Here is a 26,510-nt window from a genome sequence, read left to right as displayed (position 1 = left end):
AGGCAACGACAAAGGTTGGGGAGGAACAAATCATGGATTTGGTGATGAATTGATCAGTAATTCAGGTGGCACAGGTGAACCAGAGACTAGGGTGGGGTTATGGCAGGAACAGGTGTTCAAGGGGAGCATTACACAAGGAACATCATCCTGTGTGTCCCTGATACTGAAGCTATGTCACCGTGATGAAGATGACTCACCACACGAATTGCCTAATTTAATTTCCCAACTGACATGACTTAACTTGTGCGGAACACAATTTATTCCAGGGTAATTTGCTTTTCAGTTGTAAGAGTACTGAAGGAAAGAGATAACTAATCAATTTTCCAGCCCGTTGAATTATAATTATTTCTAAAAATATATATCTCGTCATGAATAGTTGATGTTTTGAACTTTATCCTGATCTAAATGCAGCTGTATCTTTCTGATGTATCATTTCTACACACTCACTGCTTCCCTGCACATTTTCCCAGGTGCCCTCAGCAAGATTGCTCTAATTGTTGCACTTCCTCTTGTGTTTTCCAGTCTTAGATATTTTTGCATTTCCTCTCAACTTAATTTTGCATCATGTGGAGTACTTAGGCTCTACATGTTGCTTCTTGAAACGACTAATAACCGTTGTGGTGTTGTGAACAGAACAACCTTTATTGAAGGCAGACCCTGATACTATAATCTATCAAAAATCACACGATGCGATACTTTAAAAAAAAAGTCCTTTCACATACATTTGCAAGACTTTACATTAATGGAAAATTAATGTACATTAATGTGTCTCATGTGCATTCTGTAAAATATGTAATGTCAAATTTATCAGGGAGGCTTGGTCTCATGACGTTGTCTCAGATGACTCAGATTACATCTATCTATCTATCTATCTATCTATCTATCTATCTATCTATCTATCTATCTATCTATCTATCTATCTATCTATCTATCTATCTATCTATCTATCTATCTATCTATCTATCTATCTATCTATCTATCTATCTATCTATCCTGATAAAACTCTGATCTTGGATGTGTATTTATTTGTGTGTGTGTAATCACATCTTTGCGGAAAAAAAGACACGGTAACGGTAACATTTTAACATATTCTAGTAGAGATTTTTCCCGTGGAGTCCAAAATCGCCTTATCTGAAAATATCAGGCTTTATTTCTCGAGTTATTACTGAAAATGTTCAAATATCTGACAAAACTTTGAATTTAAAGATAACGTCTGCTCAGCGTGCCGTCTTCTTCCACATGCTGCGAGTGATGTCATCCCCCCCCCAACCACTCCACCCCCCCCCGGTTATTCAAAAGACGCAGAAAGAATGAGCAAGTCGTTCCCTGTACTTGCCCCGGGTCGGTGCATGGTGGGGAGGTGGCTGGAGCCTGGAGTCTGGAGCAAGGGAGTGTTGCGTTCGTGAATCAGCCCTCCCCTGTGACGCTGTTCGCCCCCCCACCCATCAAACTCTACCCCCCTCCCTCTCTGCCGCCCCCGTTCCCTTTCTGCTGCCCCCCCGCTCCTTCTCTGCCCCCCTCCTGCTCCCTCTCTGCCCCCACGCTCCCTCTCTGCCTCCCCCCGATCCCTCTCTGCCTCCCCCCGCTCCCTCTCTGCCTCCCACCTCGCTCCCTCTCTGCCTCCCCCACGCCCCCTCTGCCCTCTGCCCTCGCTCTCGACCCCCCTCCCTCTCCCTCTCTAGCCGCGCCTGTGAGTTGGGGGCTATGTGTGAGTGGATAGGGCGGGGGATGGGGTAAAAGGAGCAAATTAATAATATTAATATAATATCAAGGGGGATGGTTAGTGTGTGTGTGGGGGGGGTGTGGTTAGTGTGTGTGTGAGGCCGCAGGCCGCCCCCCCCCCCCCCTGCCCGCCCCCTCCCCCGCAGGGGACTTGGTCTAGTATCTATTATCTACTTCTATTATATACTTAAAAGTCTGATCTTGTATGTAGATATATTTATTTATGTGTGTATTTGTTTATGTATAATCACATCTTCTTGAAAAAACGACGTGCAAATATGTACAATTTCTACATATTCCGTGGACTTTGAAATCACCTCATCTAAAAATTCCATGCATTATTTCTCGAGTTATTCATCAAAATGTTCAAAAATCTCAAAAACCTGGAAATAAATTACTGTTTATTCCCTGTGCTTACAGCTGTGACATCACAATGGGATTGTAACCCTGCCTGCAACATTGTTGCTATCCAAGTACACTGAGTCCTGCTAGTCCTAGCAAGTGCAAATGCATTTATTTTTTAAGTCACAGTACACTGAGTTCTGCTAGCGTAATTGCATTTTTTTAAGTTTAAAAATGGGGGAGGGTGAATAAGGCAAAATGAGCAGCACCTGCGCAGTTGTCGGCTATGGGTGAGTGGTGGAATATTGCGTTGGGGAACGGGTTGCGTTGGGGGACCAGGCCTCCCATGGGGGCTATGGGTGAGTGGTGGAATATTGCGTTGGGGAACGGGTTGCGTTGGGGGACCAGGCCTCTCGTGAGGGTTATGGGTGAGTGGTGGAATATTGCGTTGGGGAACGGGTTGCGTTGGGGACCAGGCCGCCCATTTGACAAGGACCCAACGGGTCCCACTTGGTCTAGTAACTATTAAAACTGATCTTGTTTCTTTACTTGTGTGTGTGTGTGTTCGTGTGTAATCACATCTTCTCGAAAAAACGACGTGCTAGCGGTAAAGATTTTAGATATTCCGTTAGCAATTTTCCCCGTGGAGTCCAAAATCCACTTATCTGAAAATTTCAGGCTTTATTTCTCGACATTATTGAAAATGTGTAAAAATACTTTGAATTTAAAATGGTTTTTACTTTAAAATCAGCTTCCAACATACTTTGATACAAAGTTGCAAGACAGGAACACTGGCAGGATCACTCTGAACTTTTCAGCTCAATGGCATCTCACAGCAAGTGCACCTGGCATTTGCAACAATGTTGCCATCATAGCTCCTGGCAGGACAGGAGGGAGGGGTCAATTGGTATTGCAATTGGGGATTGGGATTTTTTTTCCCAACTCCAGTGCTGGGGGAGGCTCACAAGCTATGATCTTTGCTGAGGAGTGCTCGAATCTTACCTTCGCCAACGGGATGAGTTGGAGAACCATGGCACCTGTGGGGGCTACGGGTAGGGGATGGGTACTTTTGGCGAGCAGACCCAACAGGTCTGCACTTGGTCTAGTATATAACTAAAACTCTCATCTTGTTATCTGCAGGGTTTTTTTTTCTATTTGCACAAAAACAGTACATGAAAGCGCTACGATTTTTGCGCCACCTTACTAACCATTGTCCTGTGCTGTAAGTGAAACAAGTTTTGTTCAGATCGATGATATATTTTAAAAGTTATTAAGGTTTAAAAACCTTAAAAACCATGCATGCGCAGTAGGGGGAGAGTTCCCATGCGCGTCTTAACTGGTGTCGCAAAGGGCACCCGACGGATCCTCAGCCGCGCCTGTGCAGTTGTTATCGGCATCTTTTTTCCCACAACGGTGAAAGACGGCTCCACGGGTAAGTTCCCTTCTATTTTAATTTCCTTTGCAGTTCGAAATGTCTTTTGCAGTACTTATCTGTAGAGTTTCTTGTGAACTGTGCAGATGAGACAAGAGTGAATATTTGGGAGGGAACGAGCAGAGAGGCAGTGGAGCCATTTTAAAAGTAGCTGACCCTTTAGTCTGGTACCGTGTGCAGAGTTTATATGTCCCAGAGATTGGAGTTGATGGGCTTAACCTACATCTTTATCTTGGAAAAACTGTGTTGTATTTTGTGGGGAGGGGGAAGAGGGTTGAAAACAGTCAACAATTTGTTTAAATCCTTATATGCAAATACAGGTCTTGCCCTCTGTTATCAAGGCTCAGAACAGTCCTTCCTAGGCTAGTGTTCAATTCACCTCTGCCCCATTGTGGACTTTGGACTGCTTAAGAACTGATGTGCTATGAACTGATGAGAACTATATCCTGCACTCTGTATCTTCTCCTTTGCTCTATCTATTATACTTAAGTTTAACTGACTATATCTGCTTATGGTATATCTGATCTGTTTGGATAACATGCTTTTCACTGTACCTTAGTACATATGACAATAATAAACCTAAAGTGTGTTATCAGCAAGAAGAACAAATAGTTAATGCTGAACAAACCACTACTGTTTAACCCCATCCAGTGCCCTACTGGAAAGAAAATCATGAACCAGGCCTCAAAAAGGAGAAACCAATGTTAATATGCAGGGGTTTGGGTACCTAGACCGAGACTGCGCTGGTTATTACTAGTAGCTCTGGGTACAACAGCCACTGTTTAGCTTGATGTGAGGGTAATTTCAGGGCAACTGCTAGTGGTCCTGGGAACAGAGGCGAGTGCCGAGAATGGAGTCTGGGAACAATCTACTCTCCACGTGCAGCCTGGGGCAATGCATGGTTGGCCGTAAGCTGCCCTCTAGATGGCTGCTACGGAGAGGAGACAGTCGTCCACCTCTTTGCAATGTGTGCATTTGTGAAAAGGGTCTGGAGAAGGATGCAAGGGTCCTTATCACGGTTCATCCACAGCTGCTGTTTAACAGAGGACACTCTGGTTTATGGGATGTTTTCCAGGGCACACTTGGAGACAGAGATCAAATGTTGAGGGAAGATCACCAACTCGGTGAAATTCACTCTTTGGTCTGCCTGGAACATGTTGGCATCTGAGCACAGCAAGATGTAGGTCAGGGAATGTTGCCGACTGGCCCATTCCAGACTGCAGGAGTATGTGCTGAGGCACTCACTGAAGCTTGATGTGGCCAATGCCAAAGAACTGTGAGAGAGAACAGTCTCTCGTCCTTCCGCTGCTTGATGTTGAATGGCAGAGTCTGGTGGGTTCACCCCTCAAATAAGGGAAGGGATATCACCCCAAGGGGCCACATGAGTGGCATGGATGTTTTGTTTAAAGATAGGTGTGAAAACCACTGAGTATGAGACTATTGAATGTATAGCGAATGTATGAAGAGTTTTTGCACAGTTTTTGGTTTGTATATATTTTTATTCTTAAAGTTCTAAAATTAAATATATTGGCTCTTCATGGAGCCCAGGGAAAGGGCTGAGATTCCCAGCTGGATCCTGGACCAGATTTAAGCCTGGTGCAGTGACTAAGCCCCATTGTTTTTGATGAGGATTGGTGGGCTGGAAAGAGAAAGTTCCTGGTTTTCGTTAATACTTTTAATTGCATGTGCTTTTGGGCAAGTTTCACTTTACTTATTTTTAATGACCAAAAATATTTACTACAATTTTATTAGCTCTTAATTGTCCGTGGTGGCCAGAAAGAGGGAGAGTGAGTCTGCAGCGGCTCACTTCACTGCTGCCTTCTCAACCTCAGGAATGCTTTGGGCTTGCAATGATCGCACAACTGCAACTGGACAAGTGTGAGGCAGGGGCAATGTGATAGCATGATTACTTCATTCTACCATCAGCACTAACTCAGATCTGAGGTGCCCGGTGCGTTATTTACAGTGAGGAATTTTCAACATCCCTATTATTGAGACCCTATTGACACTCAGTTGGCTAGATTGAGAAAATCAATATGTGCCTGATATTTGACCCTTGAAACATTCACACAATATTGGCAAATTGGAGGAACACCTCATATTTCGCTTGGGTAGCTTACACCCCAGCGGTATGAATATTGGCTTTTCTAATTTCAAGTAACCTTTGCCTTCCCTCTCTCCATCCCTCCACCTTTCCCAGTTCTCTGACTAGTCTGACTGTCCTCGTTTACATTTTATCTCTGTTTGCTATGTTCTTAAGGGCCTGTCCCACGGCGATATTTTTCGGCGACTGCCGGCATCATTGACTGATGTATCAGGTCACCGAAAAATACACGTCATGACGCAGCGTGATGACGTATGACACGGCGGTGACGCAGCGTGATGACGTATGATGCGGTGGTAACGCGGCGTAATGTCGTATGACACGCGGTGTTTTTTCAAGTGTCGCAACATTTTTTTTGTCGCCGCTGGATTTTGAAATGTTCAAAATCTTTTGGCGACACTGATATGACGCCGACAAAATCGCCAAGTGGGACAGGTCCTTCTCCCAGCTAACAATGATCTATTCTACATTTTCCTTAATCTCTATCCCCTTTGTCTCATTTTCACACCGTACATTTCCTTATCTCTGTATCTCCCTCTCCCTTGACTCAGTCTGAAGAAGGGTCTTGACCCGAAACATCATCCATTCCTATCCAGAGATGCTGCTTATCTGCTGAGTTACTCCAGCATTTTGTGTCTATCTTCGATTTAAACCAGCATTTGCAGTTCTTTCCAACACAATATTCCAAGTTTTGTTGCAGGAGCAGGAGGAGATTGCCAGGTGGACATAGTAAAGTCTTCAAAGGTTATTTTTTTTTGGGGGGGGGGGGGCTGTTTTCTTCGGAACCACTGACACATGATCATTCAAAATAGAACATGAACACGTCCAATGACCTAGTCAACCACATGCACAGGAAGAGTCTCCAGCTGCAAGTTTGATTTCTAGGTTTCAGTTGGAGCAGCAGCTGGAATCACGGAGGTATGTCTGTGAAGCCAAGGACTTTGTGGATAGCTCATTCAGAGAGGTGATCAGATGTAGAGGGAAGAGGTGATTGCTGAGGTGAAGAGGAAGAGGCAGAATAGATAGAGCTGACAGGTCTTGGAGACGCGCAAGTCTATCTTGTTTACTAACAAATTTTCTATTTGGGGTACAGGTTATAGTTTTTTTGGGGTAGGTGAGAGAGCAATTGTGAAATATGGGGCACTAATGCCTGGGGGAATCATTAGTGGCTGTAGGCATGACCTGGGGATGGTGCCAGGGTTAAGAATGTCACTGAATGGCTACAGTGCCTTGTAAAGAGGAAGGGTGAGGAACCAGGGGTCATGGACCATATTGGTACCAATTACATGGGTAGGAGGTGGGATGAGGTCCTGCAAGCGGATATTAGGAAGGCAGAGTAGAGGTTAAAAATGCAGCTCAAAGGTAAGAATCTTAGAATTAGTCCCAATGTCACCTCCAATAAGGACCGAAGTAAAAGGATAGAGCAAATAAGCAAGTCGGTATTTCAACTGCGCATGCCCAGGTTATGGGTCATTCGCGATAAACATTCTCGCCAGCTGTGCTGCTGCGTGTATATAGACCTGCGTTTCATCCGTATTTTCCAGTTTTGCTTCTTCGAGGTAAGAAAATACTGCTTTCAAAACTATTAACTAGGTGTATTTATGGTTCATTTGTACAAAACTACGATGATTTTGTTGGTTTTATTGCTTTATGCTTCGGTTTTATTGCTTTATGCTTCGGAGCGTATAACAGTTATACACTCATTGCAGTTATTGGTGTGCCTGGTGAGAACTTCGGCAAACAAACTTTTACAATTTTCTGTGATATATTTGGATTTGTTCACTCCTTGCGATATAGTAATGTAACGTTATCAATGGCAGTATGTAGGACAACGGCGGTAAGTGCGGTGATCAATAAGGTTGCTTTATGTTTTATTTTTTTAACTCAGCTGGAATTAAACAAACTGTTGAAACAGACTCTCGCTCTCGCTAGTGCCGTTGCAGTGTCAACCCTTGCGGGTCCATTTCTACATGCCGCTGGAAATTAAATCCACTCTCTCTCTCTCACACTCCTCACGAACAGCCACCCGCTACAATAGGCGGAATAATTTTTTATTTTGTTAATCCTGCCCCGCAGCCTCTGATGGAGCCAGTTTCACAGACTTAACCGTGACTGGCCACGTTTAACCAGGACTCTGGGAACTTGGCATCTGATGGGGACGAGGAGGGTTACAGAGGGAAGGCAGGGTCAACTTAGAATCCGGCAGCAGAGTGGCTCTGTAAATGGATTCATTCCAATGGATGTTCAGTTCAAAAAGAACACATGCCGGTAGATCCATGGCCACAGGTTCAGGAGATTGATCCAATTATTGACCAACAGGTGGTGGCATCCATCAGTAACAGACTCCATAGTGAGACGTGTCCACAGGAGCGGGTGTTCACTCTGACTAATAACTCAGGCAACAGTGAACCTCACAATGTAAAACCATCCCAGTCAAAACCGTCCCGAGAGCTGCCTTGCCCGAGCACTGGGACAACTTGGGCAAGGTCCCATTGAAGGCAAGAACAACATTCTAGTCACAAAAAAAAAAAATGTCAGCGGGCCGGATGATTTCAGGTTACAGGCTGAATCTGGCCAGTGCGCCGTAGGTTGCCGACCCCTGCCTTAACGGTACATTCACACCGCCTGTAGGTAAAGCATCAGCCCACATCACACTGATACGCTGCCTGCCTCAGATTAAATATATTTTAACATAAATTATGAATTATGGGGGGTCAGTGGGACATGCCCCCCTGCTTTGAGAGGTGGGGACAATCCTCCCCATGTTTTGTAATCCGGACTTTATCAGCCGCTTTCTAAGGGCTGAATCGGCCCATTCGCGGGGCCTTTCAGTGACCGGCGTGGCTTAAAATCAAACACTGCATCGAGGCGATCGAGGCTCCCGTTGCTGAAGCCCCCGCCGGTCGATGAAAGACCCCGTGAACGGGCTGATTAAAGCCCGACGATTCGGGGCGGACAAAGCTGCTGTTGCTGGAGTTCGGAGTCGGTCACCAACCAGGTCAGCTTCCGATGTTACCGTCCACAGGGCCCATGGCTTAAGCCTCGCGTGTGTGCGTGCCCCCCGCATTTTTTCTTAGCGATTTCCGTGCCTCGGCATAGGGTAACCAAAGCTGGGAAATACGTTTCCAGGATTTAGGACATTTAATAAGGATTAGACCAATTGCAGACCCATTGGGTTCCATTCCCCAACTCAATATTCCACCAAACTGCGCATGCACTGCAACGTTTTTAAAGTTTAAAATGGCAATAACTTGTAAAATATAAGGTCAATGTGAACGCATCTCATTCTCCCTCTTCAGTCCCCTATTCCCCTCATCCATTAACCTCGCTCTCCCCACCCCCCACCAACCTCCCTCTGCTTCCTCCCCTCACCCCCTCCCTCCCCTCCTTTCTCTGCCCCCTCCCCTCCTCCATAACCTCGCCATCCCTCTTCCTACCCCTATCCTCCTCCATTCCCCCTCTCTTATTTCCTCTCCTCCTCCCCTCCCCCACTCCCTCTCCTATCCCGTCGTCACCCTCCCTCCCTCCATAACCCCTCTCCACTTCCTACTACCCTCCTCTCCCGCTATCCCCCAACTCCCCCACTCCTCAGCTCCCCCTATCCCACCCCTCACATTCCCTCCTCACCTCCCCTACTGCCCTCCTCTCCCTCTATCCCCCACTCCCTACCGCCCCCACTCCCCCCTCCATCCCACCCACCACTGTCCCTCCTCACCTCCCCCACTTTCCCCTCCCTCTCCCTACCCCCTCCTCTCCCTCAATCCCCTACTCTCCCTCCTCACCTCGAGAGTTCCGCTCCTCTCCCTCCCCGCGGCCCAGGGCAGCAGCGCCGTCGCCCCCAGACCCACTCAGCCAACATGTCCTTGGCGCAGCCTGTCCACGCCCCCGGACACACAGCGCGGATACCTGACCCACTGCGCACACGCGGTGCTAACGGGCCTCCCCCAACTGTAGGGCCACGGCCGGCAAGTGGGGGTACTGTTTTAAATTATTTTAAGTTTTAAATGTCAATAACATATAAATATAACATCAATCTGAACGAAACTTGTTTCATTTACATCCCAGGACAATGGTGAGTAAGGTAGGCCAAAAATTGTAGCGCTATCGTGTACTGTTTTGGCGGGGTTTTCGGATATCACATCCACGCATGCACGCATACAAACAAACAAGATGAGAGTTTTAGTAATATAACAATAATAATAATAATAAAGAAGGAAAGAGGAGGGGATTGCTCTGTAAATAAGGGATGACATCACTACGGCGGTTGGAAAGGATCTTGGTTTAGCAGATTGTGAGACTGTTAGAATCAGTTTGGATGAACAGCAGAGGGCAGAACTCATTGATGGGAACCTGTTCATGGGGGGATACACATATTTGTGATGTTGACCAGGATCTAAATAAGGAAGTCGGTGCATGTAACGGGTAATAAGGTAATAATGAAGGACTTTAAAGGACTTTATAGACGAAGCGAATTACAACAAAAAATGCACAGAATGAATTCCAGGAGCATTTAGGAGATGAATTTCTAGACAGTTTAAATGATTTGTTTTTATTTGGCTAGATTTTTAAATTAAATGTCATGACGTTTTAGTTGACTGGACCAAGTTTCTTTCAAAATGAAGTGTTACTTTACGTACTTCTGTCGCTGCTGTCTGTAACATCTCGATTTTGTGAACACGTGTTACTTTCTCATCCAACCTAAGGTCGAATCCTTTGCCCTCATTTACTGGGTGATTACGTTTATTGCAACCGCCTCCTATAATATCAATGAACACACACTTAATCACGCGGTTAGCAACACCGTGAGCAAACTGTGGAAACCTATAAGATGGGATATGCCTGGAGGACTGTGTATATTTTCCCAATGTATCCTACCCAGTATGCATCCAACTCAATTTTTTTTTCGGGGCGGGGGGAGAGGTTAAATTTGATTGCCGGACTCTTGTTGCATTGCTTCACTTTGCATTGCTGGCCGTGATTCACTAAGATCGATGCAGTTTGTTATAAGCTGCAGGTCTGTGCTCGGCCCCTGGGCGTTGCGCAGGCGGCGCGTGTAGCAGCCGGAGCCCGGGCCGCCGCCACCGCCGCCGCGTCACTGGGATGTTTCCACCAGCAGGGGACGGAAGGTGGCCAGCGGATCGCCCCAGCAAAACCCGGCGTTTCCGTCCTGCTCAACTCAACTCGCTGCTGCCTTGGAGGCGTCGCGGTGCTTTTGTCTGTGCCTCGCCTGGTTATGGCCAGCTCGGCGCAGCAGCAACAACAGCAACAGCAACAGCAGCAACAACAACACAGCGTCTCCTTGTTCTTCGTCAAGGAGGATCCGAAGGGAGGAGTTCAGTTTTCCAATTCGCTGCGGAGTGAGCAGCCGCTGAAATTGCTGGTGGAAGCAGAGGAAGAGGGAGCGGAATTGCGGGTGATTGACGGTAAGTTTGCTCCTGTTAATTGCTGCAGGGTTGCAAGCTGCCGGCCGTCCCCCCCCCCCCCCAGCAGAGGCAGCGTGCAGCCCCCCCCCCCCCCCCCCCAGCAGAGGCAGCCCCGCCCCCCCAGCAGAGGCAGCCCCCCCCCCCCAGCAGAGGCAGCCCCCCCCCAGCAGAGGCAGCCCCCCCCCCCAGCAGAGGCAGCGCCCCCCCCCAGCAGAGGCAGCCCCCCCCCCAGCAGAGGCAGCCCCCCCCAGCAGAGGCAGCCCCCCCCAGCAGAGGCAGCCCCCCCCCAGCAGAGGCAGCCCCCCCAGCAGAGGCAGCCCCCCCCAGCAGAGGCAGCCCCCCCCCAGCAGAGGCAGCGTGCAGCCCCCCCCCAGCAGAGGCAGCCCCCCCCCCAGCAGAGGCAGCCCCCCACCCCCCCAGCAGAGGCAGCGTGCAGCCCCGCCCCCCAGCAGAGGCAGCCCCCCCCAGCAGAGGCAGCCACCCCCCAGCAGAGGCAGCCCCCCCACCCCCCCGCAGAGGCAGCCCCCCCACCCCCCAGCAGAGGCAGCCCCCCCACCCCCCAGCAGAGGCAGCCCCCCCACCCCCCAGCAGAGGCAGCCCCCCCACCCCCCAGCAGAGGCAGCGTGCAGGCCCCCCCCCCCCCCCCCAGCAGAGGCAGCGTGCAGCCCCGCCCGCCACCTCCTGCAGACCTTCATTGTGTTTGTTCAAAGTGCTTGGGAGGTGAATGAGGGCGGCCGCCTTAATCAAAGCACAGGTTAGAAAGTTCCCATCTTACCCAGAGTATTGCTGAGTCCATCTCGCCAGGCCGAAATTATCTCCCAGATAGAAGGAATGCAAACGGATCCTTCCCATCCCTAACTTTGGGAATCTCGACCAGTGGCTGAGGGTCGCTCATCCCCGCACGGATACTCTCCTGGCGCCACCCAGCTTCGTTGGGAATGAGTGCTGTCACTTAATGAGCCATCAGCCCATTCCAACATTTTAAGACACTTAACACAAATTGAGCAGACTGTACATAGTTTTTTTTTAAAGTCACAAGATCATGGGACATAATGCTGTGGCTTTATAAGGTACTGGGCAGATCGCATTTGGAGTATTGTGAACAGTTTTGGGCCCCATATCTCAAGAAGGATGTGTTGGCATTAGAGTGAGTCCAGAGGACGTTTACCAGAATGATCCCGTGGATGATTGGGTTTAACATGATGAGCGTCTGAAGGCACTAGATCTGTACTCGATGACGTTTATAACGATGAGGGGAGGAGACCTCATTGAAACTTACTGAACATGGAAAGGCCTGGGTAGAGAGGATGTTTCCACAAGTGGGGGAGTGTATATCCAGAGGGCACAGCCTCGGAATAAAAGGACGTTCTTTTAGCAAGGAGATGCCAGTTCATTGGCTATATTTAAGAGGGAGTTAGATGTGGCCCTTGTGGCTAAAGGGATCAGGGGGTATGGAGAGAAGGCAGGTACAGGATACTGAGTTGGATGATCAGCCATGATCATATTGAATGGCAGTGTAGGCTCGAAGGGCCGAATAGCCTACTGCTGCACCTATTTTCTATGTTTCTATGCAGGGGAATTTCTTTAGTCAAATGGTGGTGAATCTGGAATTCATTGCTGCACATGGCTGTGGAGGCTGTTATTTGGGATTTTTAAGGCAGAGATGAACAAATTCTTGATTAGTTAAAGTGTCGAGGGTTATGAGGAGAAGGGTTGATAGGGAAAGATAGATCAGCCATGATTGAATGGTGGGGTAGACTCGATGGGCCAGATGGTGTAGTTCTGCTCTTATGACATGAACTTATGATCACATCAATAGGAGGTCCTAACAGCCATGAATCATCCTGCATTCAGGTACACGTTACAAATCCTCTTCTCTGCAGCCTCCCATCAACCTTTACTGAAACAACAGATTTGCCTTTGTCGCACTTTACAGTTGTAATCACGACTAGCTCTCGGGTGCCATGGAGTGGTGAAACCAACAGCAACTTCTGCAATTCTGTGTTGAATAAGCACCTGTGGCCTCTGGGAATTGCTGTCAGTGATTCTCTGCTCCACCAAGTTCTGTGTTCCAAACTATAATCTTCAGTATCAATGACACTTAAGGCATTTATAAACTATTATTTTTGTTGAAATATTTTAAATACAACATAAGACTGTAAGGCACACAAACAGCCCCTCTGTGCCAAACATGATGCCAAGACCAACTCATCAGCCTGTATATAATCCATAGTGTCCATTGGAGTGTCGGAGGAAACCGAATATCTCTGAGAATATCTAGTTGGCTGCCAGTGACTAGCGGAGTTCCGCAGGGGTCGGTGCTGGTACACTTCACGTTGTATATTAATGATTTGGATGAGGGGATTGAAAGCTTTGTTGCCAAGTTTGTGGATGATATGGAAATAGGTGGAGGGGCAGGTAGTGCAAAGAAAGCAAGTGACTCTGCAAAAGGACTTGGACAGATTGGGAGAGTGGGCAAAGAAGTGGCAGATGGAATATAGTGTGGCAAAGTGTGGACTCGTGTATTTTGGTAGTAGGAATATAGTCATGGACTATTTTCCAAATGGGGAGAGAATTCTGAAATTGGAGGTGCAGAAGGAGTAGGGAGTGCTGATACAGGTTTCCCAAAAAGTTAATCTACAAGTCGAGTCGGTAGTAAGGAAGCCAAATGCACAACTATCATTTATTTCGTGAGGACTAGAATATCGTCAAAACAGGGATATAATGCTAAGGCACTGGTCAGACCGTATTTGGAGAATTGTGAGCAGTTTTAGGCCCCATATCTGAGGAAGGATGTGCTGGCGTGGGAGAGGGTCCAGAGGAGGTTTACGTGAATGATCCCAGGAATGATTGGGTTAACATATGATGGCCGTTTGACGGCACTGGGCCTGTACTGCTGGAGTTTAGAAGGATGAGGGAGGACCTCATTGAAACTTATGGAATATTGAAAGGCCTGGATAATGTGGATGTGGAGAGGATGCTTCCACTACTGGGAGAGAGTAAGACCAGATCAGAATAAAAGTTTGTACCTTTAGAAAGGAGATGGGGAGGAATTTATTTAGTTAGAGGGTGGTGAATCTGTGGAATTCATTGCCACAGGAAGATGTGGAGGCCAAGTCAATGTTTATTTTTAAGGTGGAGATTGACAGATTCTTGATATGTTTGGGGTTATGTGAAGATGGCAGGAGAATCTGGCCATTTCTATATCTTATTGTATACTCTGAAAGCTATCCTCACAGTCTGTGGCTCCAGCAATCTTGCTATTATTTGGAAACTTGCTAACCAGCCCATCTACGATGATGTCCAGGTCAATATCTATCTATATCTATCTATATTTATCTATCTATATATCTATATCTATCTATCACAAACAGTAGAGGTCCCAGCACAGATCGAATTGGAACTCGTGTAGGAAAGAACTGCAAATGTTGGGTTAAATTGAAGGTAGACACATAATGCCGAAGTAACTCAGTGGGACGGGCAGCATCTCTGGAGAGAAGGAATGTCGGCCAGTGAGGTGGTAGGGAGAGAAGGAATGGGTGACGTCTGGAGACTGATCAGTCTGAAGAAGGGCCTTGACACGAAACGTCACCCATTCCTTCTCTCCAGGGATGCTGCCTGCCCCATTGAGTTATTCCAGCATTTTGTGTCCAATCGGAACTCTACTGGTCACATAACTCCAGCCTGAGTATTGTCCTTCCAACACAGCCCTCTGTCTTGTGTCAGTAATCCAGTTCTGAAGCTATACAACCAAGAAACTGTTAATCTTGTGCATTTTAATCTTCTGGATCAGCCTGCAGGTAATAAGCATGCAGGTACAGCAAGCAGTGAAGAAAGTGAATGGCATGTTGGCCTTCATAACAAGAGGAGTTGAGTATAGGAGCAAAGAGTGCAGTTGTACAGGGCCCTAGTGAGACCACACCTGGAGTATTGTGTGCTGTTTTGATCTCCACATTTGAGGAAGGACATTCTTGCTATTGAGGGAGTGCAGTGTAGGTTCACAAGGTTAATTCCTAGGATGGTGGGACTGTCATATGTTGATAGAATGGAGCGGCTGGGCTTGTGCACTTTATGTGCAAAGTGACGAATAAAATCGTATTGTATTGTATACTCTGGAATTTAGGATGAGAGGCGATCTTATTGAAACGTATAAGATTATTAGGGGTTTGGACACGCTAGAGGCAGGAAACATGTTCCTGATGTTGGAGTCCAGAACCTGGGGCCTCAGTTTAAGAATAAGAGGTAAGCCATTTAGAATGGAGATGAGGAAAATCTTTTGTGAGTCTGTGGAATTCTCTACCTCAGAAGGCAGTGGAGGCCAGTTCTCTGGATGCTTTCAAGAGAGAGTTAGATAGAGCTTTTAAAGATAGAGTCAGGGGATATGGGGAGAAGGCAGGAACGGGGTACTGATTGTGGATAATTCGCCGTGATCACGTTGAATGGCAGTGCTGGCTCGAAGGGCCGAATGACCTACTTCTACACCTATTGTCTACCATTGCCGACTTTATCAAATGCCCTATAAAAATCCATGTAGAAAACATCCACTGCCCTACCTCCATCGATCACCTTCGTCAATCCTTCAAAACTTGATCAACTTATTAAAACACGATTTGCCATGTACAAAGCCATGCTGACTGTCACTAATTAACACATTCTCTTCTAAATGGGAGTAAATCTTATCCAGAATAATCCTCTCCAATAGCTTCCCAACCACCTCACTGACCTACAATTCTTTGTATTCTCTCTACTTTGTTTCTTAAATGTGGGAACAATATTAGAAACATAGAAAATAGGTGCAGGAGGAGGCCATTCGGCCCTTCGAGCCAGCACCGCCATTCATTGTGATCATGGCTGATCGTCCCCTATCAATAACCCGTGCCTGCCTTCTCCCCATATCTCTTGACTCCACTAGCCCCTAGAACTCTATCTAACTCTCTCTTAAATCCATCCAGTGACTTGGCCTCCACTGCCCTCTGTGGCAGGGAATTCCATAAATTCACAACTCTCTGGGTGAAAATGTTTTTTCTCACCTCAGTCTTAAATGACCTGCCCTTTATTCTAAGACTGTGGCCCCTGGTTCTGGACTCGCCAACATTGGGAACATTTTTCCTGCATCTAGCTTGTCCAGTCCTTTTATAATTTTATATGTCTCACCAGAGCCCTATACAACTGCAGAAGAACATCTTTACTCCTATACTGAAATCCTCTTGTTATGAAGGCCAACATTCCATTAGCTTTCTTCACTGCCTGCTGTACCTGTAAGCCAACTTTCAGTGACCGGTGTACAAGGATGCCCAGGTCTCGCTGCACCTCCCCCATACCTAACCTAACCCCATTGAGATAATAATCTGCCCCCTTGTTTTTGCCGCCAAAGTGGATAACCTCCCATTTATCTATATTATACTGCATCTGCCGCGCATCTGCCCACTCGCTCAACCAGTCCAGGTCACCCTGCAACCTCCTAACATCCTCTTCACAGTTCACACTGCCACCCAGCTTTGTGTCATCCGCAAACTTGCTAATGTTGCTCCTAATTCCCTCTTCCAAATCATTAATATATATGGTAAACAGATGCGGCCCCAACACCGAGCCTTGCGGCACTCCACTCGCCACTGCCTGCCATTCTGAAAAGGACCCGTTCACTCCTACTCTTTGCTTCCGGTCTGCCAACCAACTTTCTATCCATGTCAACACCCTACCCCCAATACCATGTGCTCTAATTTTAGTCACCAGTCTCCCGTGCAGGACCTTATCAAAGGCTTTCTGAAAGTCTAGATACACTACATCCACTGGTACCCCTTTATACATTTTACTTGTCACGTCCTCAAAATATTCCAGAAGATTAGTCAAGCATGATATCCCTTTCATAAATCCATGTTGACTTGGACTAATCCTTTTACTGCTATCCAAATGCCCCATTATTACCTCTTGAATAATTGACTCCCGCATCTTTCCCACCACCGAAGTCAGGCTAACTGGCCTGTAATTCCCCGTTTTCTCTCTTGCTCCTTTCTTGAAAAGTGGGATAACATTAGCTATCCTCCAATCCACAGGAACTGATCCAAAATCTAATGAACATTGGAAAATGATCACCAATGCGTCCACTATTTCTAGAGCCACCTCCCTGAGGACCCTGGGATGCAGACCATCAAGCCCTGGGGATTTATCCCCTGCTCTTATTATTAGCTGCTCTCTGGTCTTCTGGGGCTTCGCCAGTAGCTCGAGAAGAAGCAAAGATCTTTGTCAAGGTTCCCACATTCTCCTCTCTTGCCTCTCAACAATCTGGGATGGATCCCATTATATCTTGGGGATTTATTCATTTGAATGCTCCTCAAGAGTCCCAATCCCATCTCCTTCTTTATCTCAAATTGCCCTTGCGTGCTAATATTTTCCACACTGACCTTGCTGTCCTCCATGTCCTTGGTGAAAACAGATGCAAAGTACCTGTTTAGTATCGCTCCTGCATCCCCAGTCTCCGACCACAAATTCACTCCATTTTCCTTGAGCGATCCTACCATCTCCCTGCTTGCCATTATATTTCTAATGTAGGTACAAAAATCTTTTCCTTAATTCAACTTGCCAAAGACATTTTGTCGGCCATTTAGGCCCTTCACATTGCTGCTTGAGTTCTTTCCTCCTTTCTTTATATTCCTCAAAGGGCCTGTCTGATTCCATCCTCTTAAAACTTTGTTTTAACCAAATTTACAACCTCAGGCCATCCAAGATTCCATTGCTTTGCCATCCTTATCCCTCCTCCTTATGTCAGTTCTGAACTTTGATGAACTCGGCTTTAACTGACTCCCACGTGTTAGATGTATACTTGCTCAATAACCACTCCTTCCAGTGTATCCTCCCAAGCTCCTGCCTAATAATGTTGCAATTTGACTAACTCCAAGGTACCTTCATGCAAGATCCAGCCTTCTATCTATTCAAAACAATCTTTCAAACTTATGGAATTGTGATCACTATTCCCAAAAAACTTTTCCAATGTAACACCAGTCATCTGGCCAGGCTCATTTCCCAACACATGGTCCAGCATATTACCTTCTCAGGTTGGACTATCCTCGTACTGTTTTAAGAAACTCTTGTATATACCTCACAAATTCTGCCCTGTCTAAGCACCAAGGAAGTCCCATTCAATGTCGGGGAAGTTAAAGTCGCCCTCTTAGACAACCCTGTTGCTTCAGCTTCTTTCGGTAACCTGTCTACATATCTTTTCCTCTATCTCCTGCATGCTATTGGGAGACCTTTTAGAAGGGGGGAAAATATAGTCCAATTCTATTAGAGTGCTTACATGTAGCGCATCAGCGGACAAACCCACCAATTTGCCCTCTCTGAGTGCCACCGTGGCAATCTCTCTGATTTAGTAGTGCAACTTCTCCACTTCCCTTGCCTCCCTCTCGATCACGCCTGAAACATCGAAACATCGGAACATTGAGCTACCAGTCGGTTCCTTCTCGCAATGATGTTTCTGTAGTGACCACATCATAGTCCCAAGCACCAATCAAGACTCTAAATTCATCTGCTTTTCTCCACAATACTCCTTGCATTAAAAGATCAGGATAGACTTCCTGTCATTGCATGCTAAGGTGAGCTGTTAAGCAACTTCCCTGTATGAGATTTGTAACGTATTTTAAAAATGAATGGTTTGTAAATCTTTTTCAATTAAATAATTGTTAGGATGTATTTCATCATTTGCCTAAATCTCTCACAACGTTCAATTCTTCAACCAACTTATTTGAGAGAATTAAGTGTTGGAAGGAACTGCAGATGCTGGTTTAAACCGAAGATAGAACATAAAGCTGGCATAACTCAGCAGGACAGGCAGTATATCTGGATAGAAGGAATGGGTGACGTTTCGGGTCGAGATCCTTCTTCATAATGCAATCTGTCTGCCCTGCTGAGTTACTCCAACTTTTTGGATCTATCTTGAGAGATTTGTGTTGGGCTGTGTGCTGGTGAAGTGGCAATGTATTTGGTCTGATCAAAGTCAAAGACAAAGTCCATTTTATTTGTCACGTGCACCCGAAGGTGCAGTGAAATGAATTTGCCAGCAGCGATACACTTAAAAAGAACACACAATAGGATTTAACACAAACATCCACCACTGCATTCTTCACTGTGGTGGAAGGCACAAAGTTCAGCCAGTCCTCCACCTTTGTTCACCCGTGGTCGGGGCCATGGAACATCCGTATTGGCCGCTACAGACGGCACGATGTACAAGCCCTCTCGTCGTGATGTTCCAAACTCCGACGTCGGAACGGTCAAACGGACTCCGCGGCTTGGAGTGCCCGAATCGGCACTTTCTTACCGGAGACCGTGGCTTTAGGATGTTATAGGCCGCAGGCTGGTGGTCGGAGCTCTTCTCCGGTGATCCCCGGCAAGGGATCCCAGACTCTGGATGGTAAGTCCACGCCACGCCCGCGGCCAGAAGCTCCGCAGACCACAGCCCCATGATGTCAAAGTCACCAGGCCAACGATCGGAGCACTCCCTTCTGGCAACCCCCGGCAAGGGTTCATCCGCTCCGCTATGGAAAAAGTCCACGCTGGGCCCGCTGCTGAAGCTCTGGTTCCGACTCCAGTAAAGGCTGTTCCAATCCATGCTGTTAGGTCGCGAGGGAGACGACATGGAAAAAGTCGCCTCTCCGTCGAGGAGGCGACTGAAAGTGGTTCCCCACCTTTTTCCCCACCACTCCCTACACAAGACAAACCGAGAGACACTAAAACAAACATTTGGACACACTAAAAAAAAAAAAAAAAAGTCTAAATAACGAACACGCAGGGCAGCTGACTTGCCGCGCCCCCACGAACCTTAATTACTTCTCACTGAGAAGGGATCCCAGTTCAGTTCAAGATCTTGCTTTCATGCACAAACATGAGGCAGCAGGTGCTGGAATTTGGAGCGATAACCTATCTGCTGGAGGAACTCTGTAAGTAGTGCAGCATATGTGGAAGGAAAGGAACGGTTGACATTTTGGGTCCAAATCCTGGATCATTTTACTCCCCCAGAATTGTATCAATTGGTCATTTTTCAGCTTGGATGTTTTTCTATTCTTACTAGAGTACAGAACAGCAACTTCCATTTGGAGACATTTGTATGATGTTAGAAACATATCATGTGTGAGAGATACATGGGTTTGCAATGCTTGGATAACTGTGCCGCAGTTGCATGAATCTGATCTTGTATTGTGATTCTGCAGTTGTAATTCGGACATTGTGGAGCTGACAGAGGGTGGGACAAGTTGTTAAAAACTATGAGGAAAGCTTTTACTTGATCCAGTAAACACCTATAATTGGCTCCATAGAGCTCCATTTTCTTGGACAGGATGGTATCTTTTCTTTCAATCGATTGTGTAATGGAAGCAGTAAATGTGAGATTTATAGTTGCACTAACTTTGCACATTCACTGGGAAAGCCTTGAGCACTGTTTTTTGCAAGATCCTTGAAGTCGACTGGTGGGAGAGGCTGACCAATGTCTGTGTCCAATCCCAATACTGTGGTTACATGGGCGGACCATGTCATTCCACATGTCTGACACCAGTCTCTCAAGGTGAACTCTACTTCAGACTTCACTGTCACATACAGCTTCACAGGATAGGAAAAAGTGTTTTGCAGGCATCTCAAGACCATTTTGAAAAGCGCAGCATCTTCCCTGCCTCGTGGGAGGATGCTGTAGGCTCAGGAATGTTCACCCTGCACGAGAAAAATCTGCGAGGGCACCGGGCACATGAGGTAATTCTGACAGGAGCCCATGTAGGCCAAGTGCAAACCGAGGAAGGAGTATGCAAGCCCAGCCCACCAGCAGTCCATTTGTCCCACTTGTGGAAGAGACTGCCAAAGCCCTAGAGTGTAGTGCAACAAAGCAGGGGCGGAAATCCTGGGGGGGGACTGGGTGCATGCCCCCCCCCCCCCCCCCCCCCCAGCTTTGAGAGTTGTACAATCCTCCCCCATGTTTTGTAATCCGGACTTTATCAGACACTTTCTAAGGGCTGAATCGGCCCGTTCGTGAGGGCTTTCTGTGCCCGGCGCAGCTTAAAATCAAACTGCTGTATCGAGGCGATCGAGGCTCACGATGTTGAAGCCCCCCGCTGGCCTATGAAAGACTCCGTGAAAGGGCTGATTCAAGCCCCACGATTTGGGGCGGACGAAGATGCTGTTGCTGGAGTTTGGAGTCGGTCACCAACCAGGTCAGCTCCCGATGTTACCGTCCACAGGGCCCACGGCCGAAGCCTCGCGTGTGTGTGCGTGTACGCACGCGCGGCCGCCAATAAATTGTGTCCCCCGCATGTATTAATAGTGATTTCCGTGCCTGCCAAGACATCCTTAATCCCAAGGAATTGCTTTTGAAATATTCCGACTATACCAGCAAATGGGAATCTTTTGAGAGGTAAATGATGTAGAATAAGGGAGAATGATGGCCACATTTTAAGTAGCATGGACAAGAAAGTCTAACTGTTGAAGATTAGACTGCATACTCTGATTATGCGTCATAAATGTAATTTGCTGGAGCTCAAATTTTGAAATGAAGCATGAGCAACTGTATAGGCATAAAATGGAGATAATTGAACAATTAACATTTAAAATCAGTAATTGTCATATTCTAATAATAACACTAAATCCTCATGTTGATTTAGTAAATGGACTCCATTTTACCTCCTGCCACTGATCAGTCGTGCATTAATGCTGGGGAAACTCAGCGGGTGAGGCAGAGCAACTATGGAGCGAAGGAAATGGGCGATGTTTTGGGTCGAGACCATTTTTCGGACTGATGTGGGGGTGGGGGACGTGGGAAGAAGAATGGAAGAGGCGGAGTGTGGGATGTGAGAGAGCTGGGGAGGGGAGGGGGAAGGAAGGAGAAAGCAGGGACTACCTGAAATTGGAGAATTTATGCATTAAATTACTACTGTACAATTTTGTTATTTTGAGGCGTGAAGTCAACTAATTGTCTGGGAAACATTTGTTTTGCACTATTCGCTGGTAATATTCAAACTTATTTTCCTGGGGCTTTATGTGTTTATGTTGACTGTCACTAATATCAAAGCATTGTTTAGACTAAGTTAGTGACAATTTAGTTAACAAATTAATCCACTGTAGTAGAGTGTCAGAATAGTATCACTACGTGAACCACTGCCTCGTAGCTTCAGCAACACTGACCTCGAGTGCCATCTATGTGGAGTTTCATCCGATTTCCTTTCACATCCCAAAGACTGCAAGTTGGCAGGTTCATTGATCCACTGTATATTTCCCCTGGTGTGCCGGTGAGTGTTGGAATCTGGGGGTGGGGCTGGGAACGAGGGATGAATAAAATGACCCGGCTGGGTGGGCAGAAGTGCCTGTTTCCATAATGTATGACTATGATTTCCAAGCTTTGCATTCTAATGTAGTACAAAATGTTTAAAATATTGGTTAAAAATGGTGCCTTTTACCTTGTGCTGTTGTTTACCTGGTTTGATGATTTAGAAAGACATCTGGTTTAAAAGACATTTAGACGGGTACATAGATAGCAAAGAATTAAAAGTCATTGAGACAGATACATGGACAGGAGAGGTTCCAGATACATTTAGACAGATACATAGATAGCAAAGGTTTAAAAGAGATTGAGACAGGTACATGGATATGAAAGGTTTAGAGGAATACGAACCAAATACTGGAAAATGGGACTTGCCTAGATGGGCCATCTTGGTTGGCATGAATGAGTTGGGATGAAACGCATGAATGAGTTGGCATGAATGAGTTGGCATGAATGAGTTGGGATGAAACGCATGAATGAGTTGGCATGAATGAGTTGGGATGAATGAGTGGGGACGACTGTCATGTCTTGATATTTATTATCCTACTGTTTTTGTATGAATAAATGCAGATATACAATCATTAGAATCAACCAATAACTGACAATTAAACAGTAAAGTGCCTCCAAATTTGAGAGATATCAGTAAATTTAAGTGTTATTCACAAAAATACTCTGGTGTGAATACAAATTTATACAATTTTACAATTTTGTAATACTGCAGTCTTAATATTGCAAGAAAATTTTAGATAAAGTCCCTCTTAATATTTAAATTTACTGGAGCCTCCATATAATAAATCAATGCAGTCTAGGTAATCCATTACATGCTCTTTTTATTTTTCTTCAAATGCCTTGTGCATCGTTCTTGTGGTGGAAATGTCAATGAAACTTAACTCAATTCTTTATTGATTCTACCCTTCATATGCAAATTCAAACTTTCACTTCCTACAATGCTCTTGCAGCGTGCTAGATATGTCTGCTCTGTTTTAGTGTAGGGAAGTCCAGCTGCAATGCTATGCCCTGCTGTCCAAGTGTCAGTGTGTCAAAGTAACACGTTGATTTTTCTCTCTTGAGCCTGCCCAGTGAGTGAAATATTGCCACTGAGAAAGTCTTGTTTATCAAGCCAATGCTGAGCTGTGACACTTATTTGGATGCACTGCTATGTCAATGGTTCCTTAGCCATTTGGAAATAGATTAAGTTTTGAATGAATGAATGAATGATTTGAATAAGTTTAATGGCCAAGTATGTACACATACAAGGAATTTGCCTTTGTGCTCTGCTTGCAAGTAACAACACGATATACAGTAACAATAAAGAATGACACATAAAACATTAAACATTAATAATAAAACATTACAGTTTAAACATTTGAATGAAATATAATACCGAAGTAAAAGGAGGCTACAGACTTGGTTATTGAATAGAGTTACTGCTCATGGAAAAAAGCTGTTTTTATGTCTGGCTGTGGCGGCTTTGACAGTCCGGAGTCGCCTTCCAGAGGGAAGTGCTTCAAAGAGTTTGTGGCCAGGGTGAGAGGGGTCAGAGATGCTCTTACCCACTCGCTTCCTGGCCCTTGCAGTGTACAGTTCGTCAATGGGCGGAAGGATGCAGCCAACAAGCTTCTCAGCTGATCGGACAATTCGCTGCAGCCTCCGCATGTCGTGTTTGGTGGCTGAGCCAAACCACACCATGATGGAGAAGGGGAGAAGTCTATGATGGCACTATGGAATTGGACCATCATTACCTGTGGCAGATTGTGTTTCCTCAGCTGCCGCAGGCAGGAAGTACATCCTCTGTTGGGCCTTATTGACTGGAGTCGATGGTGGCCCCCCAATTCAGGTCCTTGGAGATGATAGTTCCAAGGAACTGAAAAGACTCCACAGATGTGACTGTGGTGTTGTTGATGGTGAGTGAGGGGAGGGAGAGCTCTCCTAAAGTCAACCATCAATTCCACTGTCTTAAGAGCATTGCGCTCCAGGTTGTCACAAAGGCACCAGGACGCCAGCTGTGTCACTTCCTGTCTGTAATGAAGCAGGAGTCCAGGAACTGGAAGAGTGTATAAATCTGAGAGCATAGGGCAGTCAAGGATTTGAAGGGTAACAATTGAGGCATTCCTAATCCAAGACCAACATGGGTCAGAGAGCAAAGGACTGAGTGTGCGGAACCTGGTGAGAGTTAAGCCTTTTGAAGAGTCCACATTTAGAGAGAGAAGAATGAGAGAGGCATTCAGGAAAGTATTTGTGTGGGTGAATTGGGGAATACGAAAGGATTAGGATTTCAGCAGCAGATAAGACGAGGCAGAGGTACAGACAAGTAAATGGTCCAGTGCCAGAAGCTGTGCCTTTGAGTGTCCTGCAGCTCATCTCCCCAATTCTAACCACCGTCACTGCCTTGCAGTGCAGTTACCGGGCCATTATGTGGCATCCTTTATTTTTCTTCTTCCCTATCTCTCCTCATGGATGGGAGGGATATTTGAAATTTCTGAGATTAATTTTCTCTTTTATCTTTAGAAAAAGGCAAAGGTATAATTTAAAATTTAATTCAAGAGCAAAACAAAGGTTTAAAGCAAAGATTAATTATCTCTTAAGTCAGAGGGTGGTGAGTGTGGAATTCATTGCCACAGACGGCTGTGGAGGCAAAGTCGATGGATATTTTAAGGTGGAGATTTGACAGAATTCTGATTAGTATGGGTGTCAGGGGTTATGGGTCAAAGGCAGGAGAATGGGATTCAGGGGGAAGGATAGATCAGCCATGATTGAATGGTGGAGTAGACTTGATGAGCTGAAAGGCCTTATTCTGCTCCTAGAACTTATGAATTTGCAGAAAGATAGTGTTCCCATGGACCTCCATCTATATGGAGCAAAAACTCCATCTATAATTGGAGGCAACACTTGATTAGATAGAAATTCGGTTAGTAAATTAGAGACTGAGTCGGAAATTTTGTGTATATATATATAAAATGGACATCCGGTGGCGCTGTTGAAGGCTGCCTCTGCCTGCAGTCTGTTTGTCTTTTTATCTTTTTTTATTTTTAGTATGTTTTTTTTTTTTTTAGTATTTTATGTGGGGGTAGGGTAAGGGGGAAACCGTCCTTCAGTCACTTCCTGGCGAGGATGCGATTATTATCTGAGTCGCGCCCTCGCCCCCCTCCTCGCGGCCTACCAACTGGAATGGCGCGGCCTTTCCTTCCGGACCAGAGCTTCAGCAGCGGCGGCGCAGCGCTGGATACATCCCGGAGCGGGCGGTCTCACCTGGGATTGCCGTTTGAGGCTCCGGAGTGTTGGGCCTGCTGCATTGACATAGCGGAGCTGTGGTTCGTGGAGCTCCCAATGCAGGGCGGCGCTGACCAACATTGCTGAGTCCTGGGACCGTTTGCCGGGGGCCGCCAGAGTTGAATCTCTGCCCAGCTTGGCCTGTGGACTTCCCGGCGAGAGGGCCTGAACATCGGGTCGCCCGTAGCGGCGACTGCGGTGGGCTCGGGAGGCCACGAGCACGGGTGAACATCGGGGAACATCAGCGAGGAGGTTGACTGGACTTTGGTTTCTTCCCTCACAGTGGGGAACTTTGGTGCCGCTGTGGGGATGTTTATGTTGTGGACTATTGTGTTCTATATATTTTTTTTATTCGTCTGACTGTATGGGGAAATAGCATTTTGTTGTCTCTTACTTGAAGACAATGACAATAAAATCGAATCAAATCAAATCAATAGATGTATATCAATATATATATCTCCAAATAAGCATGATGTAATTACTAATGAATGAAATGAGAATCACGCAGTCGTTTGCTGACGACACCAAATTAAATGGCAAGATTAATTGAGGAGATGGGAACAGAAAGTTGCACAAAGACACTGGGAGGCTATGTGAGTGGGAAAACGAAGATGGATGAAGTTCAGTGCAGAAGGGAAGGAGGTAGTGGGAGACATAAGAAATGTTCAACTGAAATTGGCCATTTGACCGCTCGTACCAGACCTCTTGCAATGAAGGACAGCATATTGTTTGCATTCAAATTGCTTGCTTTATGTAAGCCTTAATTTTCAGTAATTCAGTGGATATCAGATCCCACTGAACAACACTGTTCTTGCCATTTTAAAACATAAATTATTTTTATTCTACCAATTGTAGGGCCTCACCGTTTTCCACATTATATTCCATTTATCATGGTCTAGTCCTTTAATCTAATCTGTCTATTATCAT

General features: G+C 46.2%; 1 protein-coding gene across 1 annotated transcript in view; it reads left to right on the top strand.

Annotated features, from left to right (window-relative positions):
• The first annotated feature begins 10,592 nt into the window (after positions 1-10,592).
• LOC116971019 (histone-arginine methyltransferase CARM1-like) overlaps positions 10,593-26,510 on the top strand; it is a 74,447-nt gene continuing 58,529 nt past the window's right edge. Inside the window, exon 1 of the mRNA XM_033017805.1 lies at positions 10,593-11,023. Within this exon, the coding sequence (XP_032873696.1) occupies positions 10,834-11,023 (190 nt within the window). The 5' untranslated portion in view covers positions 10,593-10,833. The remainder of the gene's footprint in view (positions 11,024-26,510) is intronic.

This window comes from Amblyraja radiata, chromosome 3 (assembly GCF_010909765.2).
Source record: "Amblyraja radiata isolate CabotCenter1 chromosome 3, sAmbRad1.1.pri, whole genome shotgun sequence".
Lineage (NCBI taxonomy): Eukaryota > Metazoa > Chordata > Chondrichthyes > Rajiformes > Rajidae > Amblyraja > Amblyraja radiata.
This window is presented reverse-complemented; position numbering and strand designations above follow the sequence as displayed.